This window comes from Myripristis murdjan, chromosome 4 (genome assembly GCF_902150065.1).
Source record: "Myripristis murdjan chromosome 4, fMyrMur1.1, whole genome shotgun sequence".
Taxonomy (NCBI): domain Eukaryota; kingdom Metazoa; phylum Chordata; class Actinopteri; order Holocentriformes; family Holocentridae; genus Myripristis; species Myripristis murdjan.
Window position 1 is genome coordinate 10,530,883 of NC_043983.1, and position 23,071 is coordinate 10,553,953.

Sequence of the window (23,071 nt, forward strand, 5' to 3'; positions counted from 1 at the left end):
AAAAACCAGTCTGAATACTGATTGAAAACACACACACAAAAGAAATGCCCAGAAATTGCTCCAGCATCACTGTGCTATTGAAAACAATTTAACATTTCAGTCAGGCGCTGAAGCCAGAATGATGAGAGAGAGAGAGAAACACATCTAGGAAAGAGTCTTCAGTAAATCCATAACATCCTGTCATTGACAGAACCTCAACCAGTACCTGATCAGCATCTTCCATCATCTTTCAGGAGAGGGAGAGAAAAAGAAAAGGAATGATCTACATGCAATATGTCCTTCCTTTTTATTGCTGCTGTTGTCATAGTTCACCCACACATTAATAATAGTAGGCTAAACAGTAATATTAGTATTATTCAAATTAATCTATCCAGAGGAAACCATGCTAACATTAGAATCTGGTGGATGTTCATGTGAGAAAAATCTGAAGCCTTAGTCATTTTCTAACCCAGTGACTTCCTTGGGTAAATGTCCCTCCCAGTCCCCAACACTCACCATCTTGATGTAGGAGTTCTCAGCCAGTAGGCAGTAATTGGACATGGGCTGAAAGGAGAGAAGAGCTCAGGTCAGATCACGGCTGCTCTGTCACTCAGTATGCTAACTTGGCAACTGAAGCCTGCCCTACGTACCTGATGCATAATAATAAGCCATGCAGTGTGTGTGTGTGTGTGTGTGTGTGTGTGTGTGTGTGTGTGTGTGTGTGTGTGTGTGTGTGTGTGTGTCTACACTGGTCAATGAGTTTAAACAGTGGAGCCAGCAAGGAAGTGATCAGAACGATAACAAAGGACATAATAGTGCTAACACGCATCACCGAGTCATTAGGTGCCTTTGACATTGACGAGCAATTTTAAAAGCAAGCCTAAAAGCAATTTTAATTAAGAAAACCGCACAGGATGCCACAGCGATAGAGCTATAGAGCTTTTAAAATCCTATTTTATAACAGTCAAATCCAATAAAGTGAGGACATAGATTTTAATATGTTTTGACATCAATATTGTAATGAAAGGTGGCCTGTGCAGTTTCATATCAAATGTACATTTTTGTGCATTAACATAACTTGTAAAAATGCTATTAAACCTTACTTGAGTGGATTTAGGTGGTTATTTTTAAAGAAAACTAACAGGGGTGGTATCTACCCAATGATAAAAGGCTAACAGCTAGCAATGGGGCTCTGCAGCCAGTATCACTACTGCTCTACATACGGCTTAGGGGGTAAGTAAAATATATATATTTTTTTAATGGGGGAACTATCCCTTTAATTCCAGATTCCTCTATTAGTGAACATAAAACTAAAGCAAAAGCTTTCCTAAGGCTTAATGTTTTGAGTGTGGACCATTCTTCTTGTTGATTGTTGATCCAACTGTCACAATAATGGTTAAGATTAGGACAGTCTCTAATCAGTGTCAAGGAACTAAACACACACACACACGCACACGCACACGCACACGCACACGCACACGCACACGCACACGCACACGCACACAGACTGACCGGGAGAGGCTCCTCCTCCTCCACAGTGCCATTCTGCACAGACTCCTCTCCGCCTCCATCACTGTGGTGATGATGGTGGTGATGCTTCTTCTTCTTTTTCTTCTCCTTCTCCTCCTTCTCCTTTTTCTGCTTCTTCTTCTTGTGTTTGGACGACTTCTTGTGGAAAATCCACAAGGTAGAGAGGGTACAAGTGAAAAGTTAGCAGACAGATCATTTATTCAAACAGGATCCAAATTTGGAATTTAGACTGCCAAAAAAAAAGAGGCTAGAAAAAGTGGAAATGCACTTTCTTAACTGAATCAATAATGAGGCACTGGATAGTAGTGGAAATATTCCTTAAAAAGCCCCATTAGTCTGGGTTTGCGGTGCACCACACAGAAACAAGAACTGACAGTATACCACATCTTCCACATGGTCAGGTCACTAGAGGCCCTAGCAACACAGATGAGATTTCTGTCTAGTAATTATCGCATCATCAGTGACTCACAGTCTCCACCTCGGTGTCTTTGGGCTCGTCAGGCTCCGAGTCTGGGGCTGCGCCAGACGCTGCCTGGGGGATGGGGGCAGCTGCTGCTACTGTTGCTGCTTCCTGTTCTCACACACATACATCAAACACACACACACACACGGATGTTTAAAAGACAATGGATTTCACATAACAGGTTGTCATTTGCCAGTTCCATGTCGGTAGAAGTACATAAGATTAGTGAGCTCATTCAGGTTTTCAGACCACATTCACAGCCTAGATGCTACTATGCGCTCTACTTTCTCTAGGTCTGATTCTGTGCTGTTGTGGTGGCGTGACAACACAGACAAAAACAGGTGAGAGAACAAAGACAGGTTGAGGCGTGTCTTTAAGAAGTCATGTTTCTAGGTTAGCGGTGTGCTTAGGGGGCTGACAGCTCAGATGATAAAAATCAAAATTCCTCAAAAAGTTCAGTTACTAATCTTGACAGATCTGGTCTTTCTGAACACACCACATCTACAGGTGAGATCTGTCATGGAAAGGCACAGATGCGAGAGAGCACTGACATCACCTGTGTCAAGTGACAGAACCTATACTGTACACTTAATTTATTTATGTTCAGTGAATGAGGCATGACCCCACCTGTTCCCTAAAGCAGCGGTGTTATAGCTGCTGTGTGCCTGACTATTCCCACGCCCACAGTTTTTAATGGGGGGGGGGGGGCGTGTTTTCATTGTGTTTTCATGGATATATAGTACATAACAACATCAAAAACAAAAAAGCTAACTGGGGAAGGCCTAGAAAATCAAATGTCACTTAGTGACTTACTGACTTTATTCAAGAATAACCCGCTAGTGGTGACAAAAACAAACAAACAAAAAACGCCGCAATGCTAGGGGTGGCTGCTCAGTAGTGCTCAGCAGTCTTTATTTTTTGAGCTGCAATTTCAGTTTTCATTCTGAAATGACCCCAATTCTACTTTTGAGAAATGTTTTTAATTTTGGCTAAGTTTTTTTTCCCATGTCTAGGTACACAGCTGTCACACTAAAAAAATTGTAGGGGAGACAAAGACAGGCATAACCCCATATGTAATCATGGAAGAAGCAGTCAGATCACATGAGGTAACATGGTGGCGGCAGGACAGGAACAACAGGAAACCTCAGGCTCCCTGCGCCCGCTTCTCACCCCCAGCAACACAACAATTAATGACAACGACTACTCTGACCTCACAACTGACACGACACGCAGCAAGCAAAATAAAACCTGGAGAATTGCTGGTACTGTGAGATGGACGAACAGACACACACAAACACACGTATATGCCTGACAATAAAGAAGGAAGGCTGGAGAATGTGAAAGCAAAGAGGTATGTGACCTGTGAAAGAGAGGAAGTCGTGTCAAAAATGTGAGGCGTGGAAGAAGAGAACAAACAAGTGACCCATAATGAGGCAAGAGAGAGGAAAGAATGTACGGCGAAAATGCTGCAAGCCAACAGATGAGGTAGATCGATGAGAAACTGACATTTCAAAGAGGACATGGGAGAGGAGGGAGGGAGGAGGAAGAGTGAGAGAGTGAGAGGGGGACTCAACCTGGGAGTTAGAGGGCACTGGAGCATTTGAGAGCCAGAAATCCAGATCCGAAACCTAGAAAAGGAAGGGAGGGAGAGGAGTGCGAGGAAGTGAGAGGGTGCGGGGCAAACAAGGTTCTGTATCTTCTGCTATTCATGAAAAAGGATACAGAGATTTAACTGTTCTGTTTCATGAATAAATCAAGTATTTGGCGAGACTACACCGAATCAGCTACTTGATCACTAGCTGACAGAGCTGACAGAAAGCGAGGCTGGGAAGAAGCAATGGGAAGTGTATGAAGTCAATGAAAATGGTCAAAGCAATGTTCAAATTTTCAGGACAAAATATCTGTCCTGTGTTTTAGTAATAGTCAACAGGCTATACGTTTTACTTTTTTGAGCTAATAAAATTTTGTTGAAAATTTAAATGATAGAAGTTCTGCATCAAGTGAGATCTTTCGGTGTGAACTCTGTTGTTAGGCAGGAAACAGCCTCGCTCCTCCTTTTCTGGCGACATACCTCAGCGCTAGTTGAAGTGGGCAGTGCTACCTCCTCATTGGGCTCTTCTGATTGGACCACAGGCTCGTCCGGCTGACCCCCCAGAAGATCCTCCCCCCCTTCCTCGTGTTTGTGTTTTTTCTTCTTCTTCTCCTCTTTGCTCTTCTGAGAAAAACAAGAGGATATATTCCACGACGTGTCAGTGAGCTCGCAAACACGACGGCTGAGTCATCGCGTCATGACGGCTGACAGCTCCTCGTTCTACTCCTCTCCGACCCTCATAAAAAACTTGCTGTCAGTCTGTTTTACTGTTTCAAGTACCATTCTTATTAGAGTGACAGCTCACTGAGTGCTGAATGTCATTTCATCACCACAGCTATGCTTTAGCCGAGGCTCTTTTTCAGCTTATTAGTAGTTGTTATTAAACATTATTAAATATTTAAACAATGCATTGCAGCTTTAAATATAAACCAGAGAAGTTCAAGTAAATTAAAATGCTTTGTTTTTGTCATATGCCCCAGAGGATGTTGGCCATGTCAAGACACAGTCATGTTATTGGTTTCATTGTTAAACTGAGAGAGTAAGGTTAACAAAGTAGCCTGGAAGAAAAGACCATATTCAAGTGCTGAAAATGCTTTTCCTTCAACCTTACCTTTCTGTCTTTGTCTTTATCCTTCTTCTTCTCTTTCTTCTCTTTGCTGCTCTTCTTCTTGGGCTCCTGAGGGGCTGCGCTCTCTGTGTCTCCGTCTTCTGCTGGGCTTTTTGGAGCCTCTGTGGGACGGTGTGACCTTACTGGTAGCTTCTCACTGTCTGCCAGAGGCCTGCAAACACAAACGTGCAAAACTATACCTTGGTTCTTGTTTTAATGAAAACTACAAGGTCAGCATGGAGCCACGTGCATCGTCTTTACTAGTTGTTTACTTTCCATTGAATAGATTCTTCAGTGACTACTCATCTGTTTGGAAAGGTCAAATGAGGGTTGTGGTAGAATACGCCGTCCACTCTCTTCAAACACACACTCTGCACAGTGCAGCGGCCAGTTCTCGATCAAAGTGCCGAACCAAATTCAAAGCCTTTCCCTCAGACATAGCTTTGAGTGCTGGACATTCCCAGACACTTAGAGACTACACTACTAAATTCCTCCAGTTCCTACTGAACCGATAAGAGCTGTAAGGTTTGATTTCCAGAGCCTGACCCTCCTGAGTAGCAATGTAGCCCCCTGCTGGATATTCTGTCGATTACACTTTACCCAAAAGTATGGATTTGCTTACTACTCCTATGCAAGTCCAACTTCAGTCATGACTCTGAGCCTCCATCCAAATAAATGTGTTTCTTTCAGTGACAATCTCCACGGATTTCTTAGTCTGGCTGCAACTTAACCCATGCCAATTAACTATTCTTAAATAATTAAAAACCACAGAATTGGTGAAAGGACACATAATCCACTGCTATATTGTCATTTCCTTTGAGGCAGTGTCTATCTCAACAAAGGAGCTAGAGAGAATCTGGAGGCGTGTCAAGTCCAACAAGATAAACTGAGGACGATCTGCGAACTAAGCAAGGTTGCAGGACTGCAGTCCTGGACTCCGTTTCCTCAAAAGCATGGTGCTGCTGAGACTGTGTTTGCCAAGAGAGAACAAAAAGGACCAAGAGACTTTTGGGGAAACTCATCCAGGAGTTAAGCTGGTGAAATACAAGGTCTTGAGAATATCAGCAGTGGCTAGATACAGATCAAGTTTCTCCATGAAACTATGATTTTTTTTCTTGAAAACAATCATTATCATAGATAAAGACGTCTTCTGTAAAAATGAGAACTCATCTCTCCAACTCTGTCACAGTAAGATCAGGTAAAATTATAACAATAAGTTGGTACATACACTAACAGTGTTTCTGTAGATACATGGACTAGTATACTGCTGATATTGTCAAGTAGCTGTTAAAGCAGCATTTTCAAACCAAAAAGGAGGGAAAGATACAAGGGGTAAGGCATACAACAGTAGGTCAAACGCTACAATTTCCTAACTGAGAGCTATCAAAGAGAAAGGCAATTCAGATAAAAAGGAGAGAGTGTAAAAGCATGGGGAAGGGCAGGCCAAAACAGGAAGTAGGCACTGCACCCAGATGAGGAAACAAAGTATAACTATCGATCTACATTCGAAGCCAGAGGTCCCACGGCTGGGGTGCTACTCACCTGCGCCCAGATGTTGCCACCAAGCTGCCCAGACAGAGAGGCAGTGATGGGTGCGTGTAAGCATAGAAAAGAGGGAGCACAAAGCAGAGCACCACGAGAAGGCGTTAACCTTCTTTATTGACGATTTGCCAATACTGAGATTGATCTAAACATGAAGTCTGAGAGTACACAGCATTGAGATCAGAGAACAGAGGACTCACTTGTCCAGGTCAATGTCCAGGGCTTTGTGAGGGTCATTAGGGTCTTTGTCATCGTCATCACTCGGTAAGGCATTCTGGAGCAGGGAGAACACATAATTATCAATAAAATACAGTTAATGTCCTCCTAAATGCCATTACGATGAACTGCATGTTCAATTAATCCATAACCACATGGCAAACATATCGTAAAAACATCTGTAAACATATCGACTAACAGTCTCTCAGTTGAGGAAGTGATTAAGGAAGCCCTTGGCAGTCAATGGCTTTGTTATTTAAATCTGACTGAGATATAAGACCGCGGTCATTAGGTTTCTCGGGATGAATATTGTGCTTAGATCAGTCTCCAGGTCAAAATGATGCATCAACAGCACTGTGAATTTAAAAAGGGAAACACCAACTTAAAAAAAAAAAACAAAAAAACAATACAGCAGTATGCTATTTTTTTCCTCCACTCAATACATTTTGCAAATCTAGAATGCATTTTTACGCAAAAGTAGAAGTAGCACGGTGATTTCAGTAAAAAATAACCACTATTTAGTTGTTTACTGTTACACTGTTTACATCTCATTTGCCTGATAAAGAGATCTTATTACTATCAGTTTTTCATTTAATTTGTATCCTAAACTATATCAATAATGCTCATAATCATACATGACATTATAATACCGCTACTGAATGAATATTAAACCATAATGAAATTAAATATATTTTACTACTACGGATGATCACAATATGTTTTAAATATCAAAACATTCTGTAGGTCAACCAAATCAGCCCCATCCACCATCTCTGGAGCAGCTATCAGCTTCAAACATCGTAACAATACAAGTTTGAGTCATTTTGCTCAAATTTTTATTTTGTGAAGGTGTTGTCAATGTTCACCACAAAGGTTAATCCTTAATTTGAGCGGAAATCGCCATTAAACCTCAGTGAAGTTCATACCACTCCTGCCTACCTCTGGCATCTCTTCAGTAACAATGTCCACCATGTGCGCAGGTGTGATGTCCTCCTCACTCTCCGGGCCCGAGTCGTGCTTCTTCCCTCGGCCGCTGCGCTTCTCTTTCCTCTTCTTCTTCTCCTTCTTCTTCTTCTCTGCCCGCTCCTTCTGCCGACGCTCCTCTTCCAGCTTCACGTACTGGTCAGACATCGGCAGTCCTGCGGAGAGGAAGGAAAGCAGAGCACAGTGATGATTTCAACCATTGTGTGTTATAGACACATATGTAAAAAACAGTAGTGCATCTTTCTAAAAGATAAAGACAATGAGGCAAATGGGGAGAAAACAGCAGAGAAGAAGGGAAGAACAGATGACAAGATTAAAATAAAAGAAAGAAGTCTGCCAAGATGGTAGAAGAAGGACTGCATTATGATTTGGTGATTTATTTTAAGCATGGTGCATTTTGTGGTGGTGTTTGGTCAGTTGGACCCACCTGGGACTTTAAGAGGCACACTGAGGTCAATCTGCACGACTGGGATGTGCTCCACACCAGGGGTTTCCTGGTACACCTACACAGAGGAGATGTTCATTTTTAATCATGTGAGGGGTTTAAAGAGACTGGATTGAACAATGGCATTTCTACATATTGTAAATTACAGTGTTGTGGTTACGGTGAACGTACTTTCTGAGAGGATGGTGAGGCCTTGATGTAGAACGGGTTGTTGGCTTGCTCCTGCTTCCTGGCTTCTCTCCGCTGAAAAAAACAAAAACACAAACAGCTGAGGCACATGGCCATGAAAAGCACAACTGGGTGGCATGAGAGGGGATCCACAACGAGAAACAGATTTTCTCTAAGGAGTAATTATACTGTATATCTAAGCAATTCATAAAACAATTCAGAAAAGACATCCGTCTTTTGACGCTGTTAGGATCGTCAGCCGACGTACCCTGGCCAGCTCCTTCTCATCCACCTCTGTGTGGCGTGGGCGCGAGTGTTTGGGCTCCTCCTTGGTAAAAATAGCCTTGGGCTTCTCATCCTCAGACTCACTTTCAGATGGTGGCTCGTTGATCCAGGCATCCAAGTCCAGACTGCACAAACACAAACTCAGTTACGCCTCACTGATCAACACGCCCAAGCAGAAATGCCGTTGTGTGCGCCACTGTTTTTATCTGTCTTTTCTTGCTGGCAGACTACAACATGCAGATTTAAGTTTACTAACATGAGACATGACATGACAAGCAATGCAATCATGCTCAACTGGATATGTAATGATGTATCTTCATAAACTGGATGTTTATCAAGGCTATACAGGACCAAAAAGGTGTGAAAGCAAACCTGGGAATATGAAAACTAGAGTGTAAATGTGATAAAACCAAACCTGCCATGAAAACAGCTGTCCTGGTATTATTATGTAAAACAGTGATTTTTCCTGTCAGATCCTTTGGTTGCCTATACATTATTCATGTACTGTCGTTCTCAATCCAGTGTTTTTTCTCTCGGATTTTGGCCCCGTTTGTGCTGTGTGATTGAGGTTGCTGGGGAACTTCTGACAGAACAGCTGCTTGCAAAAGGTTTATTTTTTTTTGCAGTTGTGTTTCCTCATTTACACTTTTTGAATTGGGTTCAGATTGGGTTTCATATTTACAATTTAGTTTACTCATTCATGGTTTGGCTTAAAATTTATGATGAGAATATTTGGCTTTGAGACTTTTTGGTCCTATATTGCCCCTCAAATAAACTAGTCTCCACCAAAAAGAAAACTAATTAGCCTATATCACATACCTCTCCATATCTCAGCCACTTAAAGTCATTACAAAGTATTTTTGAAGCAATTTTGAACTAATAGATTCAACAAAATCATTTTATATGACCTAAACAATTTGTGGACCAAAGCCATGCCTGCTGTTCATGAAGCTCCATTTTGAATGCCAAGGCCCATCTGAAATCCACACTGCATGGCAGTGGACAATTTGTGGGCACCAGAAAAAGGCACTGACACTCAGGTCTTAAACATGACAGGACAGAACAGACTGATGATGGCACTTTGTTTCACGCTTCAGTTTTGTGTGTCCGATGCACTGACTTTACTCACCCCTCAGGGACAGGCACTTTCTTCTGCGCCTTGGGGGCTACAGGGTTAAGTTCTCCGGCAAACAGAGCACTGACCTCCTCAGCCACCTCTACGTCTTTCTGTTGCAGTTTCTGAATGTACTTGACCAGCTGCAAGATGCAGGATGCCTGAGGACAAAATGGGAGGGGAAGTAGAAATGAAGGTTAGCAGCAGTATCGATCAGATTTGCATATAATGTAGTGTAATCTAATCAGTAGGACCATGCCAGTCAGAGGTCAAGGCTGGTGCAGAGATACATTGCCAAAATACACTTTCACAATGCAGACCGCCACACACGATGGAGAGCCAACGTATACCATTATTTTGTTGTGTCACAACTCCCTGATAATTCATTACAGGAGTACATATTCTGCAATTTGGACAATGCTTAGCTCTCCTCTGCATTGTGCGAATGAGCACAGGCAACATAAACTAACAGCATAACATACATTATAACACAGTTATAAGACAGTACTGTTATATGATTTGACATGACTGGATGTGTAATCATGTTGAACTAAAGGCAGCAGACTAGACTAGACTATAAATGCATTATCTATTAGAGTGTTACCCTCTCCTGCACTTCCAAGTTGGCGCTCTGAACAAAGAGCGGGAGTCTGTCGATCATCAGCTGGCTGGTTTCCTGTGCGGTCGTGCTGTCTGTGTTCCCCTCCTGGCTCCTCAGCACAGTGGCAAACAGCTTGGCCGCATTCTGCACGTACACTGCCTGGATGTGGCCCGGGAGGGTGGCCACCTTGGGCCGCAGCATGGCCTCCAGCGTCTGCAGTGGGTTCTCCAGGTGCCTGAGAAATACAAAAACAGAAATATGGGGTTACCGCCCTGGTAAACTTTCAAGACCACAAGTAGCTCTTGATGTAAAATTTCTTTGGTTTGTTATGTTGTTATGTTATGTTATGTTAAGATGTGCATAACATGTTATGTTATGCACATCTCTCAAAACTGCCATGTTATTCCAAACATTCCACATGTTTTCATTGATGAAAGATCAGCTCTGGTCAGCTCAGAAAGCAGTCTAGAAGTTGTGTATACTTCTTTTGACTGGTATGAAGATAGAGAACAGATTAAACTTGACATGTATATGCATGAATATGAAGGACTGTGCAAGTGTCCATCACATTAGGCCACTAAGCATTAAGTCTGAACTAACATGGACTTGGCTGATAAGAGAAGACAGCAACACAGGTGGGAAAAGGATGTCTGAGCCAAGCTGTCAATCATTTTCCTACAGATTCATTGTTACAGACAGCTGGGGGGTGACCACCTTTGGATATCGAATTTCTGCTATGATACACTCATGAAAGTTTTACGAAAGGTTGGCCGACCTTTCCCACCAGATTGTTTAAGGAACGGAAAATGTGTGTGAGAGAGACCTCTGTGCTTGGATGTCAACATACTCTGAGAACTCGCCACAGATCCAGGCTGCGGCATACAGCACTTCACAGATGCCGTTTCTCTGTGTGTTGCCGGTCAGCAGGTGGGCGTTGTCCAGCAGTGTAGCCATCTGGGCCACAGCGAAGGCCCGGATGGCTTTAACCCGGATGGCCACATCCAGCATTTGCGAGGCGATGAGGTGGCCGTGCCGAGTGCCTTCTAATCGGGTCAGCTCCACCAGAATGCTGATGTACCTGAACAACAGATATTGAGATTTATGTATGTAGCAGAGTGGAAAATTAACACCAGCCAAAACCAACAAACACTGACAAATGAGAAAATTTTGAATTCAAACTTCCATTTTTTGATTAATCTGCTTTTGTAATAGATGGTGTGTAAATTCAGTTTCCCACCATCCATATAGTCATGCACTCTCTAGCTATCAAAAATGGAGTCTGGGGTAACCTCAGACAATGTAGACAATGTAAGGCGAGATGCTGGGGTGGAGTGACTGGCTGGGGGACTGACCATTCAAAGTTGGTGATGTACTGGTAGTTGCTCTGGCTGCAGATGTCGATGATCTTGGTGAGAAGTTCATCTCTGTAGGTAGTACCCTCTGCTTTGTCCACATGCAGCATTAGCTTCTTCACAATCTCCATCAGGTTCTTTTTGGATACCTGGGGGGGCAAAGACCACTTCAATTAACTTCTTATTCCAGTTTAAATAAATGAATGAAAAAGCTACTTTGCGGTAAATAATAATTTAGCATCAAATTATCTGAGAGCGAATGGGCCAGTAAATAACGGTAGTGATGTAAACGTAAGTCTTGTGTACATACCATGCCATAGAGCAAGTCCAGGGCCCTCAGGCGGATGGACTCATCCTTGTCATCCAGACACTGGAGGATGAGGTCCTTATGGGACTGCACTGACTTGGGATGGGTCTTCAGGATCTTTGACATGGCCAACAGGCCCAGGTATTTCACTATAACACACACAACATGGCCTAAGTGGCTCTGGCAATAGAGATATATGCGCCCCTGGCTCTTAACACCTCACTGAGTAGAGGCATATTTACTTCTATCTCAAATTATTCACTGCACTAACTTGTAGGCTTGTCTTTACTTTATGTTCTTATTCTTATTTTGTTCTGGTCTCCTGCCTCCTGTCTTTTTACCGTTAATGACAGTAGTCTTCAAGGTGTAGAAAATGTATTGTATTGTATAATAAGGTGAAGGATATTCATTGACTATGATAAGTTTTAGCTGTTAAAAGAACATTTCTTCAATTCCTGAACAAGCAGCTCTTCAGAGATGCAAGGTTCCTGGAGGTCAAAGAGCTTCATTTGTTACTAAACTCTCTAAACTAAACACTAATAGATATATATGTTACAAGGCTTCTATATAGAATATGATGCACAAAATACTAATATTCATCTAATATTAATATTTATCTTCCATTTGATATTGTAACAACATTCATATATAAATTACACTACAAACTACATAAAGGAAAGGACCACAAACACAAACAGAACGATGGAAAGGACAGACAAACACACACACACAGGACAACACACATGCAGACATGGAAGTTTTGTTTTTCTTCACCACCCATTTCTATCCTTGGCAGTGTTTGCTACTTGCTTACCCAAAGGACTGAAAGAAAAGCAGAAATCTGCTGAATCATCTCAACCTTTAGATTATCTTTTCTGTCAGAGACAAATGCCTCTCAGGTTCCGGGATCAATACACGTGTATGTGTGTGTGTGTGTTTGGTAGTGACCTTGGGGTGAGGTGAGGGTGGTCACTGCAGCACACTTGACCAGGAAGTGAGGGATGTGGCCTCAATGCAGCAGCAGGAGACAATCAGACAGCCACCACCCCTCAACCTGCCTCTACTAGGGATATATGCTCCAAGAGCAGTTCACCGTGGATGGTGTGGATGAAAGCTAAGCTCGGTGTTAGTGTAATGCAAGTAGTATTACGCAAATGTTTCAAAGGTTGTTTCCTAAATTGCTGCTTGCAATCAATAATGTATCACTTTCCTGGATTTTCCCAGCTATTTAAAAACTCCTACTCTGCAATCACACTTAAAAAAGAGAAACAGGCTTTTTTTCTGGTTTGAATCCCTGAATCAGCTGGGAAATTCTGGGTGGGGCACATCAGTGAGAAGCATGCTCACCCCTGCAACACCATCAGAGTTCCCTTCAGTAAGGCACTTGATGCCTGGCTGCTTCAGTGAAGCCAATCAGTGACTAAGAGCAGAAGTCTGTGGTTAGAAAGTGGAACCGGATGAAAAAGAGCCATGTGTGCTCTTTTTGTTCCACATAAGTGTAAAAAAAATATGCAATGCACTCATGTTTTCATTCGTGCATGCTTGCTTTGTTTTGTTACAATGCATTGAGATTGCAACTGCACAAGCATTGCAATATAATATATTCCATGTCACTTTGTTTCATCATGATAGAATCACACAGATCTTCAACAAATGGGGTAAACCAACATTTAGTTTACATAGGTGCTATATAATCAAGAAGAATAATTCAAACTCATCCAACTCTTCATTTGCTTCATAATGCAAATCATCTGAAACAGTGACTAATCATGGTAATGTAATGGATTCTCCTTTGATTGGAGTAAATCCGATGCACTAAGTTTGATTAAAAAGTAAGCCAGATCAAGTACAGCCACCTCAGTGAAATGTTACATTTTGTGATTTGCTTGCATAAAATATTTGAAAAGACACTGTCCATTCTTTGCTCAGGGCCTTGAACTGCATCCAATCAGCTTTGTGTTTGTTTGTTTGTTCCTAGTGAGACTATGAACAGCCAGATTTTGACAATGTTATTAATAAAGTTTGTCTGGAAGCCAGGAAAGCCTGGTCCTTCACCTGTTTAAGATACATATATGTACTGTCCATTTGTAAGTGATTATAAGCGCGCAAAGGAAAAACAAAACGGAACCCAAGTCCACAACCTTTTCTACTCACGCCACAGGTCTCTAATCTACTCTACACACACCAAAGTCTAGGCATCGGGGGTCCAGATAACTCGAATGGCAGGATGCATTCACCTCAGTGCCACTAGTATATGCCCTTGCACCGAGGAGTATTTAATATGTCTACAAAAACAAGTTCCCTATTTGGTAGAACAATGGGAACAGTGTGAGTTAAGTGCAGTGGTATTCCAAACAGGCCACCTAATTGAGAGCAACAAGGTGATGACTTTCGAGTTATCCAGAGACAGGGGGTCTATACTGTCGTCGTCTAAATGGGTGGACTGTTCACTAGTCAGAAAAACGCAGACAATGAGAGAATGACACACTGCAGGCATTGACAGAGGGCTCACAGTTCTGGTCCGAGTCTTCTATCAGGATTCGCAGTTTCTGCACACAGAGCTGAGAGAGCAGAAGAGAGGGAGAGAGAGGAGGGGGGGTAGAGGAGGAGAGGGATAAGGGGAGAAGCTGTTATCATCACTGTAAACCTTTCCACACCAGTTTCAGTCTTGTCATGTGGCCACTCTTCATTGAACATACATGAGGCAAAGAAAGAAGGGGGAAATGGGCCCTATATTTCAGGGGGAAAATGTCCATTTCATGCATTATTGAGTGTCTCGAGGACTGATACTGAGGAGAGACTTTTATGAATCTTGTTAACCAGCCTGACCAGTTCTTGTATCTCTATGGAAAAGGTATTAGGACAGACAGACTTGTGAACAGATAAAAGCGGATAAAAACATGCAGTGCGAATCAACTGGAGTGGAAAGGGTTATAATCGATGTAAAGAAGAAAGCGCAGACAGAGGAGTGGACCTCAGAGCCTTACCTGAATACTAGCACTGTGGTTGGGCATCCCAGAGGACAAGGAAATCAACACTGCAATGCAGGACAAAGGAACAATGAGCTCTGAGTCTGAACTGTACGTTTTGTGAGAAGCAGAAAACCTCCATTTACTTAAAACCTGTGTCCGAGGTAGCAACGCTACTTGGGGATGCACATGTTGACCCCAAATTCCCAGCATCATTTAAGATCAACTCAAGTTAACAAACTCTGTGGAATTAAATTCAACCCATATTTTAAGTTTAATTTTGTATCGGTGCAGACAAAATGCTGCGTTCTGCATTTTAAACATCTGAGAAGAGGAAACCAATTGGATCATGACAAATTTTGGAACTGAGGTGCTACTAGTGTACTGTATATTGAAATGGGAAAACTGACTTATGATTTTTTTTTTTCTTAAATCGCCATGCAGATCTAGCTGTACTACTGTACTGTAAAATTCTGCTGGTTGGGGTCCTAGAGACAGTGGCGTGACCCATTCAAACAGAATGAGATTCAGCAATTTTCCATCAGTCAATCTTTAAAAAACAAACAAACAAAAAAAAACTAAAGTAATCCAGAATCATATGAAACTGCAATATTAAATCGCAATACTTACAGAATCACAATACAAATCAAATTGACATCCACATATCGCGAATCGTGTCTTAGAGGGAAGTCCCTGCTGATTCGCATCCCTACTGTATAATTTTGTGAATAAGGCGGAGGGTGAGATGATATCTGAATATGGAGGCATAGTGATATAGCATACGCCCTTCAAAGGACACTTATCTCAAGTGCCTCAATTGTGTATGTTTTCAGTGGGTTTGCCACCAGTGGGAGTCACACCCCTGACGCTGGCAGTATTAGAGGTATGCTGTACACACATGAGACTATTATATGGCCCACAGAGAACAAATACTGACCTGCAATCACCGTGTTGACACATTCATACAGCAGGGACATGGCTGAGGTACTGTGAGCAATGAGGTAAGAAGAGAAAACAGAGAAACAGAAAAGAATATTATTGACACATCCATCAAACCAGGCTCTACCTCTATTGCCCGTGGCAGAGATTAAACACAGAGGGATTTCTGTGGATATCTCACCTGTGGATTAGGTTTGTCAGAGGTTCAATCAGCTTCTTCCCCAACCGAGGCTCCAGGGGTGTGAGCGCACCAAACTGTAAACCAGAGTGTCATGACACATACAAAGTGAAGTGGATTACCTTTCACCTCTGAATGGAAAAACAAAGAAAATGTTTTTAAAAAGGGGAAAACTCCTCTGATCAGTCTTGGACTGATATAATGAATATATATGTTAATAATATCAACTATTGCGATATCTGAAGCCATGTACAATATTTCCTACAATACTCACCAGACTAAAGCAGAATGCATGACAGCTCAGTATTAAGCCTGGTTATTTTGATGACATTATTGCGAAATGTGTTGGAAATTTGAATTTAATGTTTGCATCAGTGGTTGCAATTATTAAACATCTGGTATTGGATAGCTTGGTTATTTTTGCAGTATTCACACTAAAATGCTTCTTTGATTGAATATTGATTTTTGTCTCAGACTTATCATTTTGTTTAACTTTTCTTTGATTAAAAAAGTTTGCTCAATTCTTTACATTGCAGCAAGTGGCAAGTTACTTACACGACAGTTTAACATTCACAGAGCAACAGTGCACAGGTAATTTTGATTATACACACTGATTTATGAGCAATTCTCATACAAGAAACATTTCATTTAAAAAAAGAGTTTAAAATAAATATTGGAAGAATTTTTTTCTTGAAATATTGGACTGATGTTGTATTGGGTAAATCACCCCCACCCTCGTGGAAATATCAGAAAAATATTGACAACTGTAATATTTTCAGAGGACAATTCTGTGATATTACATTTTGATTACCACCCAAGCTTACCTTGGAAACTTCTGCACTGTCACATATAATCAATTTGTGATGTTCAGTGCATTCCAGGAGTTATTTTGTGCTTATGTGCTGCGAGTTACTCATTAAAACACTAGCCAAACCACATGCACACAAAACTCTAGATACAAACACACTCATTGTTCCCTCACCAGTTTGATGATCTTAATGAGAACCCAGTTATTAGTGGAAGAGGTCATGAGCTTGAAGAAGAGCGGGGCCAGAGACAGATAGTTCTTGGGGTTCCTTCGGGCCAGCTCACAGATAACATTTACTGCTGCTGACTGGACACCTAAAGAGGACAAAACACATCAGACGGGCAGGAAGGCTGTGCACATCGACATCATGCAAGCAATGCTTTAGACTAAAGCAGAAAGGTGGCTGCACCCCTGTAACACCAAATAATTTATTTACATATTTAATTTAAATGCTTAATATTTAATTTAATCTAAAAAAAAAAAAAAAAAAAAAAAAAAGCACATGTAAAGGTTGATGACTGATGCAGAGAAACTGGGTTGTAACACCAATAACAGGATACAGCATAATTGATAACTTAAAAAAAAAAAAAAAAAAAAAAAAAGGAGTAATTAAACATGATACAACTAATAATGATAACACTAAAATGTGTTTTAAAATGTATGAATGAAGGTGAACTACACTGCTATGAGTGAAAAATAACAGCAGCACTACACAATGAAGCAAAGACAAAAGGACAAAAAAATATCAGAAATGTTAAATATATGCAGAATTTAAAAAAAAAAACATACATAAACAAAAAGTAAAATAAATACATAAATTAAAAAGAAATACAAAGTAAGACGTTTTCCCTCCTTTACAGCTGTGCAGCCACTTCTGTTTTTGCCTAGTACCTCTACAGGTTATGCCACGACTGAAATATCCTTTTGGCAGTAGCTTGCATCAGATAAAGCTTCGATTTCGGCTTGTGAGTATAGGCTCACTGAAATTAGTGAGACAGCACAGTTACAGTCCTAACACTAGATCATGAAAACAGATCAATTTTTTGTGAGGTGTTCTTGTCACAGCAGCAGAAATAGCCCTGTGTGCTGATGAATATTACCAGCCTTCCTTATTCTCATTTTCTTAGCTGCTGAATAATTCATAGAGTTCAGGTGACTGAGGGTGTCTGTCCCCATGGGCGCCGGCGAGACAATTGAGCTTCCTTGCACTGGAATGAGTATGTCTGGCCCAAATAAAGAGGACATGGAGCCAACTGACACAACCAAGACCCCTAGAAAAACTAAAACAGCTCTCATCTTTCACATCATTGAAATGTGGGGCGCCGGTTTTGTCGGAGTCTTCTGAAGTACCTGGGTCTGGGTCCTCCAGCTTCTCCTTGAGCCTGGGGAAAGCAGGTCGCAGGGACTCTGGGTACTTCAAAAACACCTTGTACATGATCAACACCGCTTTCTTTCTGATGTAGGGCTTAGTGTGTGACATCTAGGGTGGAAAAAGGAGTAAAGACAGTTCAGACAGCACTCATATTATCTATATAAAAGTGACATTCCACACCTTTGCTTAAACTGCCTCCTCGACCACTCTGACAGGCCTCTACTGATAAAATGTACAAAAAAGGAGACTACTACTGGAGAAATAATAAGAAAAGAAAAGGAGAGCCACTACACAGCCAGCAGATCTTGCAAGCTCATTTTCATTTGACTTGCGAAACCATCTGACCATGCTCCAACTGAAGCGTTGGACTGGAAGACACAATCTGAGTCCTTTGAGGAACTACAGGTGTGGCAAAGGTGAGTGCACTGAATTGGAAAACAGAAATAACAAGACATCAACGTAGCATGTTCGTACAAGAATTGTGTACCAACATGCGAGCAAGCTGACCATCATAACTGCTGCTGTTTATTTAGTCTTAGCACCCTCACATCATATGGTTCATCTGTCTCATTGGATAAATTAATTAATGATGGATGGATGGCAGATCCAATCACTTGCTACGTGGCTTTGTAAACTCCTGGTTTAAACCTAACAGCGCCTAGACTCTGTCTGATAAAGCGAACAAAGGACACAGAAAGAGCACGGCTGTGCGAGCCTATTCGCCTGTAGCCAGAGGACATAGATCTCCTGACATATTCTTAAGAACTCACCAGAGTCATAATGTCATTGGCAAGGTCCCGGGCCAGGTCAGGAGTCACAAAACAAGACAGGCCAGTGAGGGCAACACCTGTGTCATATTGGTTAGGACTGCTGAGATCCTGGGAGAAAAAAAAATTCAAAAGAAAAAGGAAGGATGCATGTGAGAAAGAAGGAGTTGGCAGAGGAGGAGATAATCTTCCGAGACACTCTGACGTCAAGTGAAAGAGAAGAGGAGCATCTCTGACCTTTCGGATCTGATTGGTTGTCAGCATGATGACATCAGTGCTCTCATGAAAGCACTGCGAGGCTGCCAGGTAGCCAATCCTCTGTAGCAGGAACAATAAGCAGATGTTTAGATATTTCATTTAAACAGTGCAACAAAACAGCGTATTACAACTGAATGCTATAACCTGTAGTAATTCCATGAACACGTACCTAGTCACAGACCCAGCTGTGACTACCACTTGTGCTATTTTTGGGTGAGTACTGATGACAGGACCAAGCTTAGATTTTAGTGAAGAAGGTGGCCTAGTATGTCATTAGGATCAGACACCTCCCATCACAGATGTTTCACTGAATTAGGCCCATGACACTTCCAGATGTCTCAGCAATTATTTCTGGTATCCAGATATTCCCTCAGCCACCATCACTCACAACACTAAAGCTATATTCATCAGCACAGCCCTGTGCCTTGATTTGGGCACTTAGTTCACCACATTAAATCCAGTGATCGGTAACTCCCAAGACCTCTTATTTTACTTCTGGCTTCCGGTCTCACCTTGTATGTAAATTTGGATGAGCTCATGACTTCAACGATGTTGAAAGCGGCCCAGCTGACATCATAACCCAGCATCTGAAGCTGTAAATACAGAGAGAGGGAGAGAGAGGGGGGGTGAATAAAGGTGGAGAGGCTCCTTGGACTGTCCCTGTGGAGCATGGAGAGGCTAAATGCATTGAGCTGAGAGCTTTAAAACTGAGCACAGATGCCAATTGCAGCCTAAGCGTAAGTGTAGGCTTAGGCTGTAAATAGAAATAGTGCTTTCTTTTAACAGAAATGGGACTTAAGAGTTGCCGCAGAGTGGGCAAAAAATACAACGACTAACGTAAACATTAATTCCCCACTTTAAGATGCCATCTAACCATCATTTTTTTGTGATCAAGCAAATCTTAATAATTGTTTTACATTTTTGTTCATCTGTGATGTTTGCTATGTCAATGCCTGGATGTCATCACCATCAACAGATCTTACAGTGGTAAAAATGGATAACTTTGTAATGCGGTGCCACGATTAACAAGTTAGCTGTTGTCATATGCTCCCAGGTGGCTTGTGTGCATCTATACACAGGGACACAGATGGGCTTACACACAGAGAAAATCTATCCCTACATGTATCAGCGTCCATGTGATGGGTGGAAGTCATGGACAGGAAGTGTCAGTGAATCAGCGGAGGGTGCTGAGAGATCTTACGTAGGTGAGCTTGCACACAGCATTGGCTTTGACAGCGATGTTGTCCTGCTTGAGCTCCTGTTTGATCTCATCGATGCAGGTGGAGATGTACTTGGCCTGAGGGCAGACAGACAAAAGGGCAAACAGAAAGCACATCAGATTAAGTGGAGTGATATCAAGACTGGGAAATGTCTGGCAACCAACACACACATGCTAATAAATTTGTTCAATACAGCAGCTAGTTTGACAGGTGACCAATAATTTGGAGACCTTTTTCCATAAATGAGTCCAAAAAACAATCAAAAGTGGCAGTGGCTGTGCCCTGCAGATAATACACATTCTTCCCAAGTTGATGTTCATTACTTATGCATGTGAAACAGTACTTACCTATGAAACTGTTCTAATCCACCAGTGGAATAAAGTCACTAAACTAGCCTACTCCACATAGGCTAAATCTCAGGTAAAATTCTAACATAAATGAAGACTAAAGCTCATGACCAAATGATTACGCTGTACCATTACAATTACATAGACACTAAATGTGGGCTGTACTGTGTATACAAATGGGCACAGGCAATTTTACTGCTCTTTCATCTCATGTTGAATAGAAGTCAAATGCTCTCAATTGGATCTGAATTGTTGTCCGTAGCCTGTGATAAATGATTATTTTCAGAAGCCTCCATAATCTGAGTGAATGAGTCACAAAAATCTGCATCAGTCAAAAAATTTATGAGTCAAGAAAAAATACAGCTTTTTTGACCCTTGGCACAATACACAGGATGAATCATTCACCACTTCATATTTGCCTACAATAGTGACAAGACATAACACATTTTATTCAACCATGGAGGACGAGCGTAGTTAGGCCGTTAGACAGGCAGTGAGTCCAACACTGTTGAGAAGAGCAACCGCAGAAAATGGACACGTACACATATGGTTCTGTGGAGTGTTAGTGTGTGTGCTGGTCATGTGTCTGCAGTCATGAGACAGCGAGTGACAGGAGGAGGTAGAGGGGGGTGGGACTGGGTTCTACTGCTGCTCCTGGAGGAGAGGAGGATGGCAGGGCTGCAGGGCAGGCAGGGGGAGACACAGTATCACCAGACACACACAATGCCTTCCCATCACACTCTCCCTCAACAACCAATTCAGAATGCACTGAAATAACTGAAATAGTTGTCACAGTGCCAGAAGAGACGCTCTTTCTGCCAGCACAGCAGGTTGAGCTGGAGATATAGGGGAAGTAACAGAGAGATACAAGGTCTGTGACCTTCCAGGCACTGAGGGTTAGGCCTTTTCATTAAATACAAGCCGATCCCAAGCATGCCTAAAACCCCCATTGCCATTCTGGAATGTCACATAAATTACAATTTGAACATCCTCACACCTTTTTTTTTTTTTTTTTTTAAATATGCCTGCTGTTCCAAATACGTGGGTGGGAGGGAGTGAATGAATGAGCTGTGCAAAGACTGGGCAGTGCACACGTGAAAAACAAATAGAGAGAGTGCATGCGAAACTGCGGGCTGGCCAGGAAAAAGTAAACACACATACACACGCACACACCGTATTAATATTTCAGCAAGGTGTCTACTGTTGGCTGGGCAACCAACACCTTATCTAGGTTGGCCAGCTTGGGTTACCTATGGAGAACAGCTCTGTCTATACACTGAATCAAGAGATCAAGCATGGACGCCTCAGTGCAGACCAGACAGCTAACCTGGGTGGTCATTTTCCACATCCAAAAACACATGGAGAGACAAACACAGATGATAACAATACAATACTGCAGCCAAACGTGCACACAGCTGATTAGGCCTGCTTATGAGACTTTATGCAACCAGTGCTTGTAAACACAACATGGCAAACACAGGACAAATTGGGCATTCTGGGGAAAACAACCCATCTGAAAAAAGTGGCAAGGCCAGACACTGTGCCTCTAAATTTCACACCTGACCTGCAGATTGAGACAGGTATACACAGCTCCAACCCAGTGTGCAACAATAACTCAGAACCCCCTTACCACACACACACAGACACCACCACACCTTACAATTTGGAAGAGCATCATTACAGCAGCAACAAGGTCAACACAAACTCAAAAATCAACCTAAAACTCATTAGAGGAGCAGGGTGGATAATGAAATGGAAACATGGTTTTTAATTATATTTCCCCAAAACAGTGCCCTCTAAAGGCCCATCCCACCCGACTCCCCCTCACGTCTGACTCTGTAATGAGCTTTGCCATCAGCCACAGCACACAGAGCACTGATAAAGATGACATCACCTTCAGTCACTGATGAGCTGAATAAAATGAGGCTCTGTCTGTCTCATCTCCCGGATAAACCAACGTTAAGGTTTCATAAACACAGTTTCAAAGATATTAGGCACCGACCTAGCAAATTGGCAGTGGCACGTTCCTGCTGATGGTCTTTGCTTAATTAAGTGAGGCGAATCTACAGGTTCAAGTAACTAAAGGCCTCTTTCAGAGAGTGTCCTCAAGTCTCCGAGAGCATCACAGCATCCATTCTGTAAATAAAATCGACCGACTCAGATGACAGCTCTCACTAACACAACTTAGCTCCATTCAATACCATTTAAGAATGAGCGGTCAACCCCGATGCTTTTTGGCTGGGCCTTTCTTATTATACAAGGAACAATTAAAGACAAGGCAATTTCCTAGAGTGGTGTTTAATGCTAGCAGCGTTAGCAGTGCCTTTTATCCGGATGAGGAATCGCCTAGTGAACGGTGACAACCTAGCAAGCTGCGGCTAACGTTAGCTTCGTCTAACTTGCGGGCACTAACGTTATGTTAGCTGGTCGTCGGCTAAATGAGACTCATATTTACTCTTTGACGTGTAGCTTTAAAATGACAACTATCTTAGACTATAGGGGTCAGGAGAAATGTATAAGCCTTTTTA

At 42.1% G+C, this 23,071-nt stretch overlaps 1 protein-coding gene across 8 annotated transcripts in view; it reads right to left on the reverse strand.

The window, feature by feature from the left end:
- The window catches only part of ap3d1 (adaptor related protein complex 3 subunit delta 1), a 29,758-nt gene that overhangs the window by 6,062 nt on the left and 625 nt on the right, over positions 1–23,071 (reverse strand). Inside the window, exons 2-29 of one of the 8 annotated variants that reach the window (XM_030049743.1) lie at positions 20,178–20,273; positions 19,489–19,569; positions 18,956–19,036; positions 18,722–18,829; positions 17,930–18,059; positions 16,754–16,893; positions 15,775–15,848; positions 15,592–15,641; positions 14,673–14,722; positions 14,174–14,246; positions 11,689–11,834; positions 11,379–11,527; positions 10,874–11,104; positions 10,030–10,261; positions 9,441–9,586; positions 8,295–8,436; positions 8,030–8,101; positions 7,841–7,916; positions 7,369–7,568; positions 6,414–6,487; positions 6,214–6,237; positions 4,675–4,843; positions 4,044–4,187; positions 3,547–3,600; positions 1,979–2,080; positions 1,492–1,644; positions 496–543; positions 206–226 (exon numbers count right to left, since the gene is read on the reverse strand). In XM_030049743.1, coding sequence (XP_029905603.1) covers positions 206–226; positions 496–543; positions 1,492–1,644; positions 1,979–2,080; positions 3,547–3,600; positions 4,044–4,187; positions 4,675–4,843; positions 6,214–6,237; positions 6,414–6,487; positions 7,369–7,568; positions 7,841–7,916; positions 8,030–8,101; positions 8,295–8,436; positions 9,441–9,586; positions 10,030–10,261; positions 10,874–11,104; positions 11,379–11,527; positions 11,689–11,834; positions 14,174–14,246; positions 14,673–14,722; positions 15,592–15,641; positions 15,775–15,848; positions 16,754–16,893; positions 17,930–18,059; positions 18,722–18,829; positions 18,956–19,036; positions 19,489–19,569; positions 20,178–20,273 — 3,066 coding nt within the window. Of the gene's footprint in view, positions 1–205; positions 227–495; positions 544–1,491; positions 1,648–1,978; positions 2,081–3,546; positions 3,601–4,043; positions 4,188–4,674; positions 4,844–6,213; positions 6,238–6,413; positions 6,488–7,368; positions 7,569–7,840; positions 7,917–8,029; positions 8,102–8,294; positions 8,437–9,440; positions 9,587–10,029; positions 10,262–10,873; positions 11,105–11,378; positions 11,528–11,688; positions 11,835–14,173; positions 14,247–14,672; positions 14,723–15,591; positions 15,642–15,774; positions 15,849–16,753; positions 16,894–17,929; positions 18,060–18,721; positions 18,830–18,955; positions 19,037–19,488; positions 19,570–20,177; positions 20,274–23,071 lie in introns of all 8 variants that reach the window. The other 7 variants (XM_030049742.1, XM_030049745.1, XM_030049748.1 and 4 more) reach the window with 7 other exon arrangements.